Below are 20,415 nucleotides of genomic sequence, written 5' to 3'. Positions count from 1 at the left end.
CGCTATTCCGCCAAACGGGATCATTTTTTACCGGAATATTTTATTCCGGTCAAAGCTTGCTATTCCCGGTTATTCCGGAATAGCAAGCTTTTTACTATTCCACCATTTTGGTGGAATAGTGCTATTCCCATACTTAATTTCAAACTTAATTAAAATTATAAAGTAAATTAAAACTAAATTATATAAATATAATATATTATATATTATAATACATTATTTTTATTATAAAATTATTAATTGTGCTATATTAATACATATTATTTATATTTAAATATTATAATAAATTTTATAATAAATTATATTTAAATATTAAAATAAATTAAAATTTAAAATTTAAATAAATTTAAAATTTAAAATATTATAACAAATTATATTTAAAATTTAAAATTTGTAATCTCAAAATTAAAGTTTATAATTTTAAATTCCACATTTTAAATTTTAAATTTAAATTTTGAAATTTTAAATTTTTGAAATTTTAAATTTGAATTTATTTTTTTTCAAATTTAAATTTGATCTTAAATTTAAAGTTAGAAATTTAAAATTTAAATTTTGAATTTAAAATTTGAGATTTTAAATTTTAAATTTAAATTTCAAAATTTGAAATTTAAAAGTTAAAATTTTAAATTTTAAAATATAAATATAAAATATAAAAATTTAAATTCTAATATAAATAAAAAAGTGATAATATTATTAATTTTTATTTATAACTACCCACTTTAAATCTTATTCCATCTTACCTAACCAAACGTTATTTTTTTTTATTCCGAGGAATAACCCAATTTTCATTCAAACGCAAAATTGATCTAATCCCCGCTTATACCTCAATTATACCTATCCCTGGAATACCCACTTTTTGCTTATCCCCGAACCAAACGATACCTTATTGGATAATTTCATTCAGTTCTCCTGAACATATCGACTAGCAAATATTTGTTTCCCACAAAAATTTAGTAATATTTATATTTATTTCTCTAATTTATTATCATCGGAGTACTATTTTTTAATAAAAAATACATAAATTAATATTTTTATCATCACAAATATATTTCTCTAAAAATTCCAACGGTTAAAATTATGCAAATTGTCCTTTCAAAAATTTTCAACGGTCATCTTCTTTTTTTCTACCATCACAAATAATATAAAAGAGGTAAAAAGGTCAATTTAGCTCATGCACTAATCAAGTTAAGTATTTTAGCTATGATTAATAATATTTGTTTAATGAATCTTAATAGTATGGTATATTTAAAAACGTTAAAATTTTTGTAGGAATAAATATAAAAGATTGAACTTAATTTGTATGGATATAAAAGATTGAACTTAAAAGACGCAGTTTTCATTTCAAAGAGTGCAATAAGAAAAAAAATATATAAATATCTCTTAAATAGTAAAATTTTCGTTTAAAGTGTGCAGTTTATATCTCAAATAGTGCAACTTACGTCCATAATAGTGCAATATTCTTTTAAAACAGTGCAATGTTATCTTAACAGTATAATTTTTATCTTTTTCTTCCTTCTTCTTTATTTTTTTTATTATTCTTTAGTTTTTGACCTTTAGTTTTTTTTTGGGCCTTTTTTATGCAAATGACTCCCTGAAAAAATTTTATTTTAAAACTAGTCCCAATAAATTTATAATTGTAAAAATGGCCCAATTCCTACCACACAAGAGCCACGTGGGCAGGCTGGGAGGTCGCTTGCCAAGTTGAACACGGTGAATCATTCACCGTATTAAAACACAGTGAATTATTCACCATGTTTCATATTTATATTCATTTTTTTTCTCTTTTAGGGATAACAACGGGTCGGATTTGGATTGAGTTTTCAAAAATCCGAACCCGAATCCGAAAATAAAATTAAAACTCGAACTCGAACCCAAATCCGAACCCGGCGAATTTTAAAAATCCATACCCATATCCATACCCGACCAAAAACTTGAAACCCGAACCCTGACCCGACTCTTTGACATCCCTAAAATCCGAACCCGAATCCGAAAATCAAATTAAAACTCGAACCCGAATCCAAACCCGGTGGGTTTTAAAAATTCATACCCATATCCATACCCGACTAAAAACCCGAAACCCGAACCCGAACCCGACCCGTACATCCCTAAAAGAGAAGAAAAGGAATATAAATATGAAACACGGTGAATGATTCACCGTGTTCAAACACGGTAAATAATTCATCGTATTCAACTTGGCCAACTACCTCCCAACCCGCCTACGTGCGCTTGCGTGGCGGCTGCGTGACAGGAGTAAGGACATATTTGTAATTATAAATTTTTTGGGGCTAGTTTTAAAATAAAATTTTTTTAGAGAGCCATTTGCAAAAAAAGCCTTTTTTTTTAAACAAACAAAAGTGCTAATCCAAAGATACTCCCGTGCACTTCTCGCCCTCCTCACCTCTAACATTGCTGAGACCATGCTCGCCGCTGTCATCTAGGATAGGTAGGTGGGCCGCATGCCCCCTCCCTCGTCGGCGAGCTTGTCGGCGACGAGAAATGCTTCCTTTTTGTTGTCGTCACGATTGTGTGGACGACGGGTTCCTAGAAGTGAATTTGGTGGATGCAAAATCTGCTGCAGTAGAGATAGAGGGCGAAGGCGTTGCCGTTCTCGTTACCATCGCAGAGGGCCGCGGAGGCGGTGGAGGACGGTCGGAGAGAAAAAAAGAAGGTAGCAATGCAGTCTCGGCAAGGCCGGAGGCGAGGAAGGCGGGGGGTGCGAGCGCGATCGAGGGCGAGAGTGCATAGGGCAAAGGCGGGCCCGCCTCCACCTCTGCTGCCTCTTCGGATAGAAAAAAAAAAAAAAGAACGAGAGAAAAAAAAGAAAAAAAAAAATTAAGGATATTTTGGTCTGTTTGTTGAAAATTCGGACCGAATCTATAAAATTGAAAAAAAACCGTCTAGTTTTACAAAGCTCAAAACTTGTGAATTTTTTATACAAATTGACCTTTTTTGAAATCAACCGAACAGAAAATTAGAAAAGAGTTTTTTATAGAATATTTTTTCTCAAATTTTTTTTTCAAATTTTTTTTGAGAAACCAAACATGCGCAAGGGCCGAATTTATATTATGATGTACCAAGTAATAGAAAAGAGGGTCTTTGATCAAAAGCTTACACCCTGCTCCACCCCCGGTAAAATAAATACATCTCAAATTACCAAAAAATAAAAAAAAAAAAAACCACTACCGGGTCCTGCTGTAACGAAAGAGAATCCTCTTTTAGCAATTTTTCTTCTTAACCGACCGTCTGTAAAGCAAGTGACAAAAGACCTGATGGGTGGTATCCGAGACCCAAATTCGAATTCTATTGATTCACATTTTTAGCTAAATTTATTTCTAAATGAAATAAACGAAGTGGGTAGCGTACTACCTATCTCTCTCTCAAGAAAAAAAAAAACAATTTCCCTTTTTATTATTATATTAGTATTATTATTATAGTTTAATTTCATACAGATTTCTATAAATATAAATATATTTTTATAAAATTCAACTTTTATATATTATTTATATCTATATCTATACTATATATAAAAGCGTATAGAAATTCCGACAATGACAGACGGAATCTAAAAATGAATAAAATAATATTCCCTACAAATGGTTCTGATTAATTTGTTAAAATTATTCCTAATAAAAACGAACGATTATGATTAATCTATTTAATCTCTACTATATATAAAAATCTATTCCCTACAAATGGTTATGATTAATTTGTTAAAAAAATATCTTAAATAAGAATAGCTATGATCAATCTAATAAAAAATAGCATTTCTATCCATCTATAAATTCAATCCTACAAACGATTATAATCGAATTTGTTAAAAAATATCTCAAATAAAAACAAACGGTTTTGGTCAATTTGTTAAAAAATAGCATTCATATTTATCTATTTTACATTAAAATTAAAATTTGAGTTTAAATTATGAATTAATTTAATATTTGATATCAAATTTGAATTAATAATTAACTTTTTTATTACAGTAGATCAAAATTAAATTTTAAATTTTAAAATGAATGTGAATTATATTTTGATGCTTTTAGTTTAAAACACATATTTAAATTTGATTCATTAAAAATCAAAAAAATATATAAAAATGTTTGATGTATATAAAAAAAAGAATACGGTAGGATATTATAAATATTTTCTAATAAAATATAATATATTAATTTATAAATATAATTTTTATTGTAAAATTTTGGATATATATAATGTACAAATTTATATTAATTTGAAATAAATTATAATAATTATTACGTACATTTGTACGTACATTCAACTAGTTTCTATAAAAGTTTTTATATTTTCAAATATGTCCCTGCCATTAGGATCTGTTAGAAAAAATTAGTTAACCATAGATAAAAAATTTAATTCTAGTTAGTTAATAAGATGAATTAATTTTTTTTACCCTTCTTTAATTAATAGTTGGAACTTTTGAACAGACATATTTATAATGTCAAAAAAATTATTTTACTTATAAAATAAACACAGTAACAATTTAAAGAAATATATTTAAAAATATTAAATTTTTTTTAAAAATAATATTTAAACTGTAAATTTTATAAAAATATATTTATAATTTATTATATTTACAGGAATGGTATGAAATTAACTTTATTATTATTACACCTGACCGATTTTGCTCTTTTTAACCACTCCTCTCTCTCTCTCTCTCTCTCTCTCTCTTTCTCTCTAAAAAAAAGAGAAGAGCACAGGAATGGTGCTTCATGTACTCGGGCCTCGTTCGTGACCAAAGAGCACCTACATTTACGTTTTGGTAACGTGCACGTTCGCAAAAAGCGCCCTTTGGGTGTTCGTTGTTATGCCTCAATCACCATTTAGATGCTAAAAAAATCGAATTTTGATGAGTCTTTTTTTTTTTTTTTACATTTTTTTTTGGGTGTTGTTTTCTCATCTGGGGTTTCTCGTAATAATAATACAAAATTATTCCATGTAGGATTGTGTGTTTGGATCAAACATGTATGCTGTTTGGTGTTCTTCCTTATGTCTCAGTCACAATTTTAGATACTAATTAAAAAATCGGATTTTGATGGGCCTTTTTTACTTGTTTGTATTGTTTTTTCCATCTGGGTTTTCTTTGTGTTAAGTTTTAATCATTTCACTGATCTCGTAGTGCAAATTATGCGATTTATGATTGCGTTTTGGATCAAAGATGTATGCTATTTGGTGTTCTTCCTTATGTCCCAGTCACAATTTAGATACTAGAAAAAAAAAAAAAACAGATTTTGATGAGTCTTTTTAACTTGTTTGTATTGTTTTCTCATCTGGGTTTTTTTTTTCGTTTAAGTTTTTTAATCATTTCACTGATCTCATAGTACAAATTATGCCATTTTTTGGACCAAAGATGTATGCTATTTGTTGTTCTTCCTTATGTATCTGTCACAATTTATATATATATATATTTAAGAAAAAAACAGATTTTGAGGAGTTTTTTAACTTGTTTACGTAGTTATCTCATCTGGGTTTTCTTAATTATAATCATTTCATTGATTTTCGCGGTTCAACTGATGCCATTTATGTACTATTTTTGTTCGGATCAAAGATATAGAATTTAGTTTTGGGGTTCTTCTTTTTGCTCCAATCAGAATTTACATGCATAAAAAAGGAGAATTTTGATGAGTTCTTCAACTCATTCATGTTGTTACCGCTTCTGGGTTTTCTTTGTTTTAAGTTTTGTTCATTTTATTGATCTCGTAATCCAACTTATGCCATTTATGAAGGTGAAATTGGATCAAAGATTCGCTTACTGATGTTCTTTTTTTATGCCTCAATGACAATTTAGATGCTGATGAGTTTCTGAATTTTTTCGTTTGGGTTTATTTTGTTTTGACCATTTCGTTGATCTCGTAATCTAACCTATGCCTTTTAATGGTGCAATTGGATCGAAGATACATTACTTGGTGTTCTTCTTGTTTGTTTCCTGACATCTTTGAATCGTTAAAATCATCAACTCAATTGGTTTCTCTTGTATATGTGTTTGAATCAAAGATATACTATTTGGGTTTTTTTTTTGTGCATTAATCACCATTCAAACATGTAAAATGAAAGTTTTTATTAGTTTTGAATTGTTTATATTACTGTAACAATCGGTTTGTTTATAAACCAAATGATGCCATTTATATATGCTGTATTTTTATTGAAAATATAGCTATTTGGTTTTCTTCTTTACTCTCAGTCATCTTCTACTACACGCTCGACAAAATTAATAAGAATTCGAAAACATTTCGAATAATTCACATTATTTTCTCAATCGGATTCCTTCGTGTGGTTCATTTTCTCAACTTTATTTCAGGATTAATACATCAGATAAGCAATTCCCTGTAACTTATACACACAAAAAAAGAGTCATATCTCAAATGTCGTAATCCAATTAATGTGGTGTAGGTACCCCAGCAACTTTGCTCTTTTACGCACATTTGGATCGAAAGATGTACGCAGCCAACCACTGGGGAGGCTCATTTGAGATTCAAGTGGAGGCGGAGGACGAGAACAGCCCGGACTTGGACTTGGACCGTGCAGCGCTGCCGCGCCAGCAGCTGGATGATGCCCAGCAGGGTTGGCTTCTCGAGCCTTGCGGCGAATCCAAGAAGACGAACAACTACATCGATTTGGGTTGCATTGTTTGCAAAAGGAAGTTGTTCAACTGGGTGTTGCTTTCTTCTTTAATCGCATGTGTTGTTACGGCAATTCCGATTTTCGTAGTGAAGATGATACCGAAGCACAAAGAGCTTGTTTTGCTCCCCGATGAGTACACCGAAGCCCTGCATAAGGCGCTCAAGTTCTTCAATGCGCAAAAGTGTAAGCCTATCATTTCCTTGTTAAATTATGTCGAGGATATATCAATCGAAAGCACATCGATGCTTCTTCAAGCAGCTCTACTCAAATAGCACTTCTTCAGAAGTTCCATCTAAGCCCACCTACGATCACGCATCTCTTATGTTGCTCTACTCATGCGCATATGATTTTTTTCTCTTAATCAGCTGGTCATTTACCCAGATCCAACGGTATTCCATGGCGCGGAGATTGCGGTGTGAACAATATTCAGCAGTTACCAGATGTTAAGGCTGGCCTAGTTGGAGGATATTATGATAGCGGCAAAAACATCAAGTTTCATTTTCCGATGGCGTTTTCGATGACACTTTTAAGCTGGTCGGTGATAGAGTATGGTCATAAATATGACGCAATCGGAGAACACGACCACATTAGAGATATCATTAAGTGGGGCACCGATTACTTGCTCCGGACCTTCAATTCTTCGGCCTCGACAATCGACAAAATATATATCCAGGTAAACTAACATCTTTTCCTGATTCATAGTTGCTCTCTAGTGTAGCATGATTTTGCACCTGTTGTAATAATCTTTTATATGTTTCTCTATTTGAGCAAAAGCACTATTTTTCTTAGTTTTTCGTCTACCCATCGAAGGAAAGCATGAAATTCGACAATTGATCAAAATTTGCCATTTTGAATCTGTTTGATTAGCATTCCCTTTCGTGTAGATTTACAATGTAAAATAGCAGAAAACAAATTAGGTTACAAGATTTTGCTACTTGAGAGGCTAAGTGTTTTCCAAGCCACGGTATTTGTATCTAATAATCCTATCGTCCTTTACGCTCCTTGTATGCTTCCGTGGTTGTCGATATTATTGTGACATGTGTTTTCTAGCTACTTATGAATGGTAGTACTTGGCGAGCTTAATTGCTGTACATTGTTGGTCTCGAAAATATTATTCTCATACACTTATCGATTAACATTTTTCGCATCTAATGCAATATCAGGTAGGAGTAGCAAAAAAAGATTCCACCACCCCAGATGATGGATACTGCTGGCAAAGGCCAGAAAACATCAATTACCCTCAGCCAATACTGTCTGCCCCCTCGGCTCCTGACTTAAGTAGTGAGGTAGCATCAGCTTTAGCTTCTGCTTCTATAGTATTTCGCGACGACACCTCCTATTCGAAGAAGCTCGTCGAAGCAGCGGAGACGGCTTATCAATTCGCTACAAAGTCCAAAGAGCAGACGCCTTATTCTTTCCGGAACGAGTTGATCGAGCCGTTCTACAACTCCACGGGTTATTGGGATGAGTTCATTTGGGGCGCCGCTTGGTTATTCTACGCGACTGGAAACTATAGCTATCTCTCACTTGCGACAGAGAATAAGCTTCTGGAGAAAGCTGAGGGATTTTCAAACTTATCATCGGATTCGAGTGTGTTTAGTTGGGACAATAAGCTTCCTGGTGCTGAGCTACTTTTAGCGAGGCTTAGGATCTTCTTGAATCCAGGGTACCCCTATGAGGAAATGCTTAGAATTTACCACAATGCGACCAATCGGAACATGTGCTCGTACCTTCGGCAATTTAATGTGTTCAATTGGACTAGAGGTGGATGTGGATGATCCTTCTTTTTTTCCCCTTCCTTTTAGTAAGTCTATGATTGTGCCGACAACAAGGAATTGGTTATCTATGGAGCTTCTGCTATAGCGAGAAGCTAAAATAAGCTTTTTGGCCCAAAAGTAGAAACTCTAATTTGAAGCTTTTGCTTCTACCACATTGAAAAGTTATCGAGGGTTCTTTTAATGAAAAAAAACTAAAACAACACTTATGTATTTAAGCTCCAAAGTAGCAAAACAAGCCCTCGATTGTGGAATATTATATAAATGTTTAATTCGGCGTATTAAGTATAATCTATGTAAATTTCTGTTGTTTTTTCTTTCTATTCGAGTAAGCACTTATTTTCTTCTTTTTTTTTGGGGTGGTAGGGGGACTGATTCAACTGAACCATGGCGGCCCCCGTCCTTTGCAATATGCGGCAAAAGCGGCCTTTTTAGCATCCCTATATGCAGATTACATGAATGCAAGTAACATACCCGGATGGTACTGCGGCCCTGAGTACTTCGACTCCGACACCCTCCGCAAATTCGCAGTATCTCAGGTTCCTGCTTAAACCTTTTCTCTACTTTGATAGCGTAATTAAATTGTGGTTTGATCATTCACTAATCACTAAATCTCTTACAAAAGATTGTTAAAGTCTCAAAATTCATTGTTAGATCTCCATTTCACGCGGATTAAACGATTTTTATATCGATTGTAATCGACGATGCTGATCTTCGATTTACGATTGCAGGTGAACTACATCTTAGGATCCAATCCCATGAACATGAGTTACGTTGTCGGTCACGGACACAACTACCCGAGGCACGTCCACCACCGTGGCGCGTCGATCCCGAACGACGGCAATTCGTATTCGTGTACCGGCGGGTGGAAGTGGCGCGACAGAAAATCAATGAACCCCAACACTATCACGGGGGCGATGGTGGCGGGGCCCGACCGCTCTGACCAGTTCTTTGACATCAGAAACAGCGAGAACTACACCGAGCCGACTTTGGCGGGAAATGCAGGGCTTGTTGCGGCACTGATTTCGCTGACAAGTAGCGGCGGCAGCAGCGGCAGCGACGGCGGAATCGATAGAAACACCATTTTCTCCTCTATGAGACCATTCTATTCAAATAGTCCCCCACCACCATTCATATGGAAACCATAAAATTCCACATAAATAAGGAATCAAAATGTTTTTGTTTTTGTTTTTGTTTTGTTTTCTGAAGAATCAGACAAAGATGTAGATTGTTCATAACCCAATTTGATATCTCTACCTGTTTACTTTAAATAATGAAGAGATTATTATTATTATTTATACGGCAATTGTTAAATTTGTTGTTTGAATAAGATACATAAATATGATTTGAATCTAAACTGTGTAGCAAATTAATGTTGGAAAATTCAATCTTCTACATATACTTCCTTTGTGATTCAATCTTTTTTCGTGTAAGTACCTCTCAACTGGATAATTAAAAACCAACAAGTTACAAAAACACACACATAAAAAAAAAAAAAAAAAAAAAGAAAAAGAAAAAAAAGGGAGTTTTACTAGTGTTACCGCCGCGGATTACATAATAATATATAATAAAGTATTTTAAAGGAGTTTGCGGATGTAGGGACTGAAAAAGAAACACTATAAATTTTATTTTTTTTGTACAGTTTATACAGCGCGCACATTACGTGCAATTTCGGAAAAATTTAAACCGTTCGCAAATGATGGTTAAAGTATGCAGCCATCTCCAATTGTCCAATCCTAATTTATTTGGATAAAATTACTTTATCCAATCCTAATTTATTTGGATAAAATTACTTTGTCCAATCCTAATTTATTTGGATAAAATTACTTTATGATTAAAGATTGAGGGGCCTGAATCAACACAAAAAAAAGAGTTGGGGGGTGTAATTCAAAATAGGCTATAGTTGAGGGGCCTTCGTTCAAGTTTACCGATTTAGAGGAAAATAATAAATAATAAAAGAAAATAAAATAAAAACGTCGGAGCGAAGAGGCGGTGGTGTGTTTAGGGTTTTTTTTAAAAGCAAAGCCTATCGCGATTGATCGATCGAGAGAGAGGGAGAGGAAGAGAGAGAGAGAGAGAGAGAGAGAGAGAGAGCGCCATGGAGGAGAGCTTCGAGGTGCGCGTGAAGCGCCTCTTCGGCTCCCGCCTCTTCGAAACCGTGCCCGGGAACTCCTTCCCGGCCTCCTCCTGGTCCGTCGCCGACGGCGAGGTCGAGCGCCGCGAGTGGAACCGCGGCGGCGGCGGCGGCGGCGGCGACGACGCCGGAGGCGGCGCCGCCGACCGCGGCGATGCCCCCTGCTCCGCCGCGTTCGACGACCCCGCGGGGTGCTTCGCGAGGAGGGCGAGGAACCAGCGACGGCGCTCTCGGGGTCTCGGCGCGGACCTCGAAGCCGATCTCGACGACGTAAACGATGCGGACGAGGATGTCGAAGGAGGTGGAGGAGGAGGAGATGGGGATGGGGAGGGCGAGGGCGATGGCGATAGAGAGGAGAGGGAGATTCGATCCTCTGTGGGGCTCGATCCCACCCTCGATAACGAGGTATCCTCGTCCCTTCCAATCCCTCTTTTTTGCTTGTACTTTTAATTCTTTTTGCTATTTGGTTAGTTATTTGTGCAAAAGTTAAATTTTTTCGGAGTAAAAATTAGGGTTTGGTTGCTGAAACTAACTGTTTACCATTTTCACTTTTAAGTTCAATTAATTTTGCTGTTTCGTTAGTAAAAGTTTAAATTTTGTAAAATTTTGAAGCCCATGATGAGACATTTACAGTGGTTTCGGCCTAGAAATTAGGGTTTGGTTGGTGAAACTAACTGTTTATATGAAATGTTTGTTGATTTTTCTCGAGATCCAAGATCATGTTTCGAGTGTTACAGAGCTTTACAAGTTATTGTAGGTGTTGTTGTTTGCATCATTCTTAGATCAAATTAGTAAAATTTGTGAAGTTTTTGTATCTGTTGTAGTGTGGTGTCTAAAGTTGCTTCAATGAGAGGTTAGTTCGGATTGTGCTCTATTTAAGGTCTGTCGAAAACGATAGCATAACTTTGATGCATATAAATAATACCTCGACGAAGGGCATTGGCCTCAATTGAGCGAGCGAGAACAAAAGAAAAGAAGAGGAAACGACGCGTGGCGACGCGGCCATTTTCTCCTTCCATTGATTGGTTACGACTAGTATGGTAGCGTAAAGCCGTATCTTTTAAGGAATTAGGGTGGGATTTGGTTTAACGGGCTTATTATGAATGATTGGACGGCGCAGCTTGGAACTGCTTTTTGACTTCCTTAGCCAAATGAAAAGTGCAGTTCTGAGTTCTTTATATTGTTAAGACTAGTGCCGTCATGTTTCCGTTTCCTGAGGCGACATGGATTTAGTGAGTGAAAACGTTCGGCATGTTTTAGATGGAACATGCGTGAATCGGTGTTCTCTATTTGATTCTTTATTCTTCTGAGTACGCCAAATTCGACAGTAAACGACATTGGAGTGTTATAAAGCCTTTCATATAACTCAATATATACTCGTAGTTTGATCCGGTAATCGACGTTAATGATGATGTCGGCCGCCTAAGTTGGAGGTTCATAATGCAAAACTTGAGTAACAATGTGCAAAGTGTGATGAACGATGCGCCTATCGAGTGTATAACATGATCTCCAATCTGAAAATCATTTCAGGAGGAGGAGGACGAGTTCGACCGAGCGGCGTTCGGCGCGGAGAGCGCACGCAACCGGCTGTACATGAGGGAAGTGAAAGACCGCGGCCGCCACATCAGTATCCACACCGTCGTCCCCGAGTTGTTCGACGACCCCTTTGATGACTCCGGCCTTTTCTACAGAGATCCCCGCGCGGATCACGATGCGGCAAATGTGAGGCTCATGGAAGACGACAAGTCGGCCGAGAAAGACCCTAGTCTTTCGGTCCACAGCAGTTCACGGCCTAAGATCATACCCGAGGACGAAGCCAACTTGAAGCCCATACTGAAAAGAAAGGAGAATCGGTCCGACGAGAAGCCGAAGAAGCGCGTTCGATTTGATTCCGAGCTTCTCGAAAGGACCGAGCATTGTAACAACGCGGCGAAAGAAGAGAATCCCTCCGCGTCCTTGGAACCTTCTAGGGTTCCTGATTATATTCTGAATCCGTCAAAGTACACGAAGTATACGCTGGACTCGTCCGACAGCAACGACGACAAAATGAACAAGCAAGCATTTGAAGACTTCCGCAATCTGATGGACAGATTAAACCCTAATAATAACACCGAGACGCAGCCTGACATCCCAACCGCAGAACTAACGAAATCCATCACCTTTATTCCTCGAAAGAAAGCTGGCGGCGGCGGCGGCGGCGGCGGCGACGACGCCATGTGTATCGATGAGGCCGCCACTCATGCCAAAGCAATAGGCTCAAAATCGTCGGGCTCTATGTTCATCGCCGCGGAGGACGCGCGCGAGGCCGACGTGTGTGAAATGGAGGAAGACCGAGCCGAAGCTTTGGCCGGAGAAGTCGGCCTTGGTAGCTCGAAGAAAGCGGCCCGGAGGTACCGAGCGAAGCCGGCGGATGATTCGGGGTGATGCAATTCCTCTTCCATGATGTGTGTGTGTGTGTGTGTGTGTGTGTTGTTCCCTTTTGCTATGTAGAGTATGTTGTGATGTTTCTAGAAACTTCTTGCATGGAGGATTATTGGGGATATTATGGTAGTATGCAACTCTTCCTAGAGTTCATAAATGCATGTTGCTGCTTTACTAAACCTTGTGTAGTAAAAGATAAGAAGTTTTTGCATGTTGTTTCTTGTGATTTCTCTATACCTTAGAACTTTGCATTTTAGTACCTAATTTTTTTGTATATTTTAATTTTAGTATCGCATGGTACGGTGTTATCGTCATTCATCCTATCTCATACTTTCTTTTTTGTTTTTTAATCGTCTATAATATTTTTTTTAAAAAAACTTTCCATTTGTTTGGCCCGGCCTGGTCCGGCCCGTGGTTTTATTACTTGAATTAAAAGTTACATGATTTTTATGAATTTGGGCCAAATTGGCCTTTGTCAATGTTAATCTGAGAGGAAAAAAAAAAAAAAAAAAAAAAAAAAAACTTACATCTACATCCAGCACTAACTCTGCACGTTTCTTGACGCAAAAAATATGTCAACTTAAAAGCACATGAATTCGACTATATATATATATATATTATATATATATAATATATATAATATATATATAACACAACACACATTTTGCTACAAGGGAGTATTACTCACATCAATTCGATTAAGTGGACCAATTAATTGACATAAGTAGAGCAAATTAGTAATAAAAAGAAAGGCATATAAGGACATGTTTGGCTCGACTAGAGCTTCTGTAGTACTTTATGAATAATATTTTTTATAAAAAAAGTAGCAAAAATTTATTTATAGTAATTTTTTTCCTTAGGAAAAATAGATGTCAAATTTTAAAATTCTCGCCATGAAAATAGCTAATTTTTATTGTTATTCATTAATAGAAAAATTATTTTAGGAACTATATCAAATAAACACCGAGCAGTGACATATATAATATGATGCCGGCTGTGATACTATCGATAGCACCAAGCGCTCGTTACTATCGAATTTTTTATCGTTAGATTTAATTCTTTGACTATTTTTACCCCGTTAGATGATATTATTCAACAATAACTTACTCAACCCTAAAAGCATATATCATCGTAATCGTACGTTTTTTCATCAAGAGCCGAAATAATACACCAAAGCGTTTAATGCTATCGATAGTATTCCAATATAGTTCAATATAATATTATTATTTATTACCAACATTAAATGATAGTAGCTATTTGTGATGTGATAGAATGTAGAGGTTACAAAAGTGCTTTGTTCCAACAGAAGAAAAACAAAGGTAGAAAATGAGATTTGTGATTATAAATGTTCTTCTAGACAACTATAGAGAGAGAGAGAGAGAGAGAGGAGAGAGAATGGGTAATGTCCTTTTTTTTTTTTTTTTTTTTCTTTCAAACCTATTAATTTCTACAAGAAAATCCATAACATTTTTTGACGGTCCGTCCGTTTACGCATAAGTAATTTTTAGATTAAAAATAGTTGTACGATTGAACTGAATTTCAGATAAAAAAATATATTTTCTGTCGCCGTTGGCTAGATAAAAAGTCAACATTTTTGAAACTATAATTATTTCACTAGTTCTATTTATTTTGTTGAAAAAAATTTCACTAGCCATGATAAGAGATTAGAAATAGTTACAATCACTAATATTTTATTATTTTTTATCTTTTCTTTTTTCCTTGTAATTGACTTCAACAACATCTAAGACGAAGTTAATACGGTATTTTGAAAAGGCATAATTACAGAGGAATATAATTTACAACGAATCTAATAACAAAATAAGATATTTACTACTAAAAAGGGTTTCACCCACCCCTATTTTCTATGAAACAAGTTTTTTCGGAAAAAAAAAAACTTTCTTAGAGAATCACAAGAATAAAAAATAATTTTAAAACCATAATAACACCTCTTGAAGGATAAAAGAAAAACATAATAACACTAGTAGGTCTTTTCTATATTAGAAAATAAAATTATTTATGAGTGTAATTATCTTTAAAAAAAAAGCTATGAGCATAGTTCCCATCTATTGACAAAAAAAAAAAAAAAAATTAAAAAAATTCTAACTAAACTAGAATATTCCTTTTATGTCCACTTCATGTGCTTATTATGACTCCATGAGTTGTCAAAAGCAAATGCCTTATATGAGTACTAGTATGTGAGTGGAAGCATTTGTTGCTTCATCATTGGTTTAGCTAATCAAAATTATATTATCTTTTATTTGTTGCCATTTTTTAAAGTGATGGATTTGATAAATGAGAGTTTACATTTGTCACTACAACAAAAACGGTCTATAGCGACACTTTTAAATGTAGGTACATGTCAAAAAAGTGCTGCTAACTAAAATTACCGACACTTTTAAAAAGTGTTGCTATATGTGGGGTCGCTAGGTATATAGTGACAGTTAAAGAGTGTCGCTATAACCTAAAAGAGTGCTGCTAATTTACCAACACTTATTTAAGTATTTAATTAGCAACCGCCAAAACTCTATCTCGTTGGCTGCGGTGGCGGAGGAGGACGACAGGAAAGGCTATTCGTCTAGAATTTCAGTGGATTGAGTAAAAAGAGAAGAAGAGATGATAATTGATTTTTCTTTTTTTTTCTTTTCTGTTTGTAGATTTTTTTTTTTCTTTTCTGTTTGTAATCGTGCCAAATGGACTGGATGTGGTGGGTTGAGTAGAGTAATCTTTTATTTTTGGTTGGATTGGGCTTTATGTTTAGACATTAGTAGATGTTTTTTAAAGTTTTAGGATAAATGGGACACTTACTCAAAAGTGTCCCAAACATGTGTCCCTATAACCTAATTCTGTTGTAGTGTGTGCTTGATTAATTTAGAGAGAGAGAGAGAGAGAGAGAGAGAGAGCAAAACAATAATAGACATGAAAATGATGAATGGACCCATAACAAGCTTATTTAATTTGATAATTTTTTAAAAAATAATATACTACCACTTCATTCATTCAAAAGTAGAATTACATGCAGGTAGAGATAATCGGACATCATAGAAAAAGATGAAACAAAAATCTACTCAACACAGTAAAAGTTCTACAGATTTCTCAGAGAACGAGCCTCCGCCATCATTTGACTCGTGGTGTGCTTCTTTTTTTTTCGAAAATGCTTTTATTGCGGCTCCGCCAAATAATCCACCACGAAAAGACAATTGTCGCTAACTCTCTACCCCCTGATTAAGGCGCCACCTTTGAGTCTGCTCACTTTCAAAGACTTATCCACTAAAATGCAATTAAGCAGAAACATCTTATTAGAAAATTGGTCCTCCAATAAAAGTATGGTAGTTTGACAACCCACGAAAAGATGGTCGATCGTCTTGGCTCATCCATACAGAGGACACAACCCACCTCACCGTCGCCAACCCTTTGTCACAAGGTTATTTGATTTGATGTTGATGTTGATGTTGATGTAATTATATTGTGAGCAATATACAAGGTTTGATAAGGCACAAAAGAAATATTTAGTGGGTGAGATTTGAATTACGTTAACTAAAATAAAAAATGATCGTGATATAAACATTTATAGAAAAATGATCGTGATATAAACATTTATAGAATTCATATTTGAGTTTTATGAGATAACAATTATTTCAACTATTTGGATCCAAATCTAATTAATTTGAATAAATTAGTTTTGGATTATGAGTTAGAGATGAATTTAGAATCCAAATCTGACAATGACACAAAATTAAAGAAAAAAAAGGAAATTAGACATCCTAATTTATTATGCAAAGCTTATCATGTGTTGCACGTGATGTGTTAACTATACTAAGTAGTTGTTAATTTTCCTTTTTTTTTCTACACTATTCCAAATGCAAGGTTTCAAATAACACCTAGAGTTTTAAATTAAAATTCGCTAAAATTCCTATGCAATTATTGAATTGTTATCAAATTTGAGGTAATTAGAAAAAGTTAAAAATAGAACGAATAACTCGTTTGCAATGGTTAATGGTTATCACTAATTTTTATCATTTTTTAATCAATATTTATGCACTATAATGAACCATTCGAAATATTCGAACAATTAACACTTTTTTTTAAGAGAAAATATTAAAATAACTAAATTAATATTCTCAAACTATATACAACTTAAAAAATAAAAATTGGAGAATTTTATTACTTATGCTTTATGCAACCTATATAGGCCTTCTCCTTACTCATATTTAATTTGATATAATTTAAACATTTTATATAAGCGATCACGAAGCGAGCCTAAAATTTAGGCCTCGAGCATCGAGCTAGTTTTGAATCTGAATCTGACCCATTCGCACCCTTACCAATTTTTAAATTCAAAAAATAATATAATATATTTTTTTAAAATTTTTTAAACATTTACCTTCAGAGTCATATCAAACAAATGATTGGTTGAGGATTAGAAATAATGTGGCAAATTGAGAATGATGAGCTCATGTGTTTCACCCCTACATAGTTTATTCAATGTCCCTGTTATAATAATGGTGTAGCAATTATTTATTTTCCTTTTATGGTAAATTAATAAAAGGCTAATGTCCATTGCTGTATCATAGGTTCAGGTTGTATATATATATATATAAATAATATATTTAAAAAAAAAAAATTGAAGCACAATGTGGTGGGTGCATTTGGCTCAAGGAATAAAATTAAGTGGCCATGCATTCACATCTTGACCTCTTCAATATTAAAAAGAATAAGATTCATATTTACATATGTACTTAGACTGGTCCTCTCTCTCTCTCTCTCTACTCAGTTTGTTTTATTTTGTTATTTTAAGCTAATTGATGATGATCACCAACATTGAAGCATAGAGACATCTACAACAAGAGAAAAAGAAAACTGTGTCTCTCTCTCTCTCTCACCTCAATTTGTTTTATTTTACTATTTTAAGCTAATTAATTCACTACTAAGATTGAAGCATAGAGACATCAACAATAAGAGGAAAAGAAATCTCTCTCTCTCTCTCTCTCTCTCTCTCTCTCTCTCTCTCTCTCTCTCTAGTCTCTTAGAGTTCAATTTGATTTATTTTACTTCTTCAAGCTAGCTAGTTTAATTAATTACCAACATTAAGTACATAGACATCTACAAGAAAAAAATTAAAAATAAAAACTAACAATAGCAAGTCACTGAGCACTAAATAATAGGAGCATGGATTTATATCAAAGGGTAATGGGGTATTGGATTTGATAATCCAACTCCTACCAATTATGTATATATCAAAGGGTATTGGATTTGTACACACACACACATTCATTAGTTAATTGATTCTCACTCCTTTTATTTTCCTCACTTTGGAAACTTATATACTACTATTTTAAGAAAAAATAAAGATGGATTTAACTTGAGAAAAAATCACTCGTCCACACCGGTTCTGCAAAAATACTACTTTGAGTATAACTTTTCAAGAAATAAACAAAAAAAAAGAAATCTAGCAACTTTAGCGCATCAAAATGTACTTCCGATCACCTTCTCTACAGCGGAAAGTAGAAGTCGATCTCACCATTGCAGAATAATTTTCATGCATGTAGTATGTAAGCGAGAGGATATATGGTAAGATTATTCCCGAATTATATATTGTGCATTAATGTTAAATCAATATTTAGTGGTGCATATTAAAAGCTAGGCATGCATATGTTGAAGCTAAAAGATTATTTGTACATGTGATACAAGGCAAGGGGGAAACATTCAACCCCACATGGTATCATATCATTCTTAGGAACACATATCATTATACTTAAAAAAAAGAAAACACCCTCTATTGTAATTAAATCACTTCTCTCATCATACATCCAAATGCCTCCTAAGAGACAATATTCCCCCACCCCCCCCAATATTGCATCATTAGTCAACAAGAAAAAGCTTTGGACTAGGTCTTACATTACCTTTACCAAAATGCAAGTAGGCATGCAACTTAAATAAGTTTTTAATTTAGAATAGAAAAAGGAAAAAAAAAGAAAAAAAAAAAGTGGCATAACCTTCTCAAGAATCTCTAGGGCTCATGTGTGGGGCTTTTGTTTTGTTTTTTTTTTTTTAAGATTCTTAATGCACAATTGACCTAACTTGCCTCCTAAAGGAGAGGTGAGGAATTGAGCTTGGAAGGGTACTCAAATTTGAAAAATTTAAGGTGGAAAGGGGGGAAAGATAATGTCCAACCTCCCCCACTTAGGTTATGCAATTGTCCCTTTCTAGCTATATAGCCTAAAGCCCCACAATTGGCAAACAATTGCTTTCTTGGGTCACATGATCTATTCCTTTCACCTGCCCTCACCACCACCCCCACACAACCATACTAGTAGTTTTTCTTAAGAGAGAGAAAGACAGAGAGAGAGAGGAAGAAGCAAACTATCTGTTTCGTTTATTTTTTAAAAAAAATATGAATTCAGTTAGAAATATGAAGTAACTCAGTTTCAAATTTGGGACCTCAGGTACCATCCAACTGTGCTAGATATGGTTAGTACGTCGACCATAGTAGTTGTTGATCAATTATATAGGTTATTAGTGGTTTTCCTCTCTCATTTTTTTTGGGTATTTACCACCACTTATTCTTCTTAATTTATATTGTTCTTATATTGTTGAGAAATTCATATGTAAATAGTTTTATATCAGATATTTAATAAAAAAAATAAAAGGTTAATATATACTGATGGGTTGGATCTAATAGACTTGTAGACTTTTAATTAGGTTGGATGGTTTCCGTTCAATCGACATGTTACATCCTTGAGTCATCGTGGGAATAGGGTCAAACCTGAACTTCTATTGAATTATATAAAACAATTTTTATTTTCCAAATACTTATTAGAGAACGGTGTTTATATATTTTATATTTGACACTCTCACAGCTTATGTCTGAATTCGAAACTTTTTAATAGACCCAACATATGGGTTTAATTAAATATAAAGAAATTAAATAATGCTAAAAATCTGGCAAGACTTCAACTTAGGATCTCATATTCTGATATCATGTCAAATTATATAAAACAGTCGTTATTCTTCAAAACCTTAAGCTATCTAAGAATTAACGTCGTTTATAGTTTTATATTTAACAACCTCCTAAAACTTATTATTATTCCTTTTACTTTAGATTTAATTTTTCTCTCATTGTTAGGCTTGTTTAATTATATTGTTCTCATTATTATTCTTTTCTATTTTAAAGTGAATTTCCCATTCTTAGATAACATGTTTGGGTTTTCATACAGTACAATGAGCACATCTTTATCTCACTATCCCCACACAACTGTAGTAGTTGTTGATCAATTAAATGAGTTATTAGGTTTTTTTAATTTTCTTTTTAATTTGTCTTTACCATTACTTTTTTAAAAATTACTCTCATTATTATTATTATTATTATTTTGAGAGCAAGAGAACAAAATGTCGCAAACTGTCCACTTTTTCCATATTTTAGAAATAAACTCAACTAAAAATGTGAAACATTTAGACTCA

The 20,415-nt window shown here is 34.1% G+C and overlaps 2 protein-coding genes across 3 annotated transcripts; both read left to right on the top strand.

Annotated features, from left to right (window-relative positions):
• LOC109726230 (endoglucanase 12-like) lies at positions 4,690-9,696 on the top strand. 2 transcript variants are annotated; one of them, XM_020255724.1, is made up of 6 exons: positions 4,690-4,768; positions 6,397-6,810; positions 6,993-7,300; positions 7,791-8,391; positions 8,769-8,941; positions 9,134-9,696. In XM_020255724.1, exons 2-6 carry the CDS (start codon positions 6,441-6,443, stop codon positions 9,548-9,550), a joined length of 1,869 nt encoding a protein of 622 aa, XP_020111313.1. In that variant the 5' UTR covers positions 4,690-4,768; positions 6,397-6,440; the 3' UTR covers positions 9,551-9,696. The 2 variants fall into 2 exon arrangements, with proteins under 2 accessions (XP_020111313.1, XP_020111314.1); XM_020255725.1 differs by lacking the exon at positions 4,690-4,768 and adding an exon at positions 4,928-5,166.
• On the top strand, positions 10,388-13,168 carry LOC109726683. Its single transcript, XM_020256440.1, has 2 exons — positions 10,388-10,941; positions 12,067-13,168. The coding sequence occupies exons 1-2, from the start codon at positions 10,501-10,503 to the stop codon at positions 12,958-12,960; spliced, it is 1,335 nt and encodes a 444-aa protein (XP_020112029.1). The 5' UTR covers positions 10,388-10,500; the 3' UTR covers positions 12,961-13,168.

Source organism: Ananas comosus, linkage group 21 (assembly GCF_001540865.1).
Source record: "Ananas comosus cultivar F153 linkage group 21, ASM154086v1, whole genome shotgun sequence".
NCBI lineage: Eukaryota > Viridiplantae > Streptophyta > Magnoliopsida > Poales > Bromeliaceae > Ananas > Ananas comosus.
The sequence above is the reverse complement of the archived record's forward strand: the minus strand, read 5'-3'. Positions and strand labels throughout refer to the sequence as shown.

Coding starts and splice junctions, on each gene's coding strand:
- LOC109726230 (XM_020255724.1), top strand. CDS start 6,441: ATGTACGCAGCCAACCACTGGGGAGGCTCATTTGAGATTCAAGTGGAG. Junction 6,811..6,992: donor GTTCTTCAATGCGCAAAAGT/GTAAGCCTATCA, acceptor TCTCTTAATCAG/CTGGTCATTTACCCAGATCC. Junction 7,301..7,790: donor TCGACAAAATATATATCCAG/GTAAACTAACAT, acceptor ATGCAATATCAG/GTAGGAGTAGCAAAAAAAGA.
- LOC109726683 (XM_020256440.1), top strand. CDS start 10,501: ATGGAGGAGAGCTTCGAGGTGCGCGTGAAGCGCCTCTTCGGCTCCCGC. Junction 10,942..12,066: donor ATCCCACCCTCGATAACGAG/GTATCCTCGTCC, acceptor AAATCATTTCAG/GAGGAGGAGGACGAGTTCGA.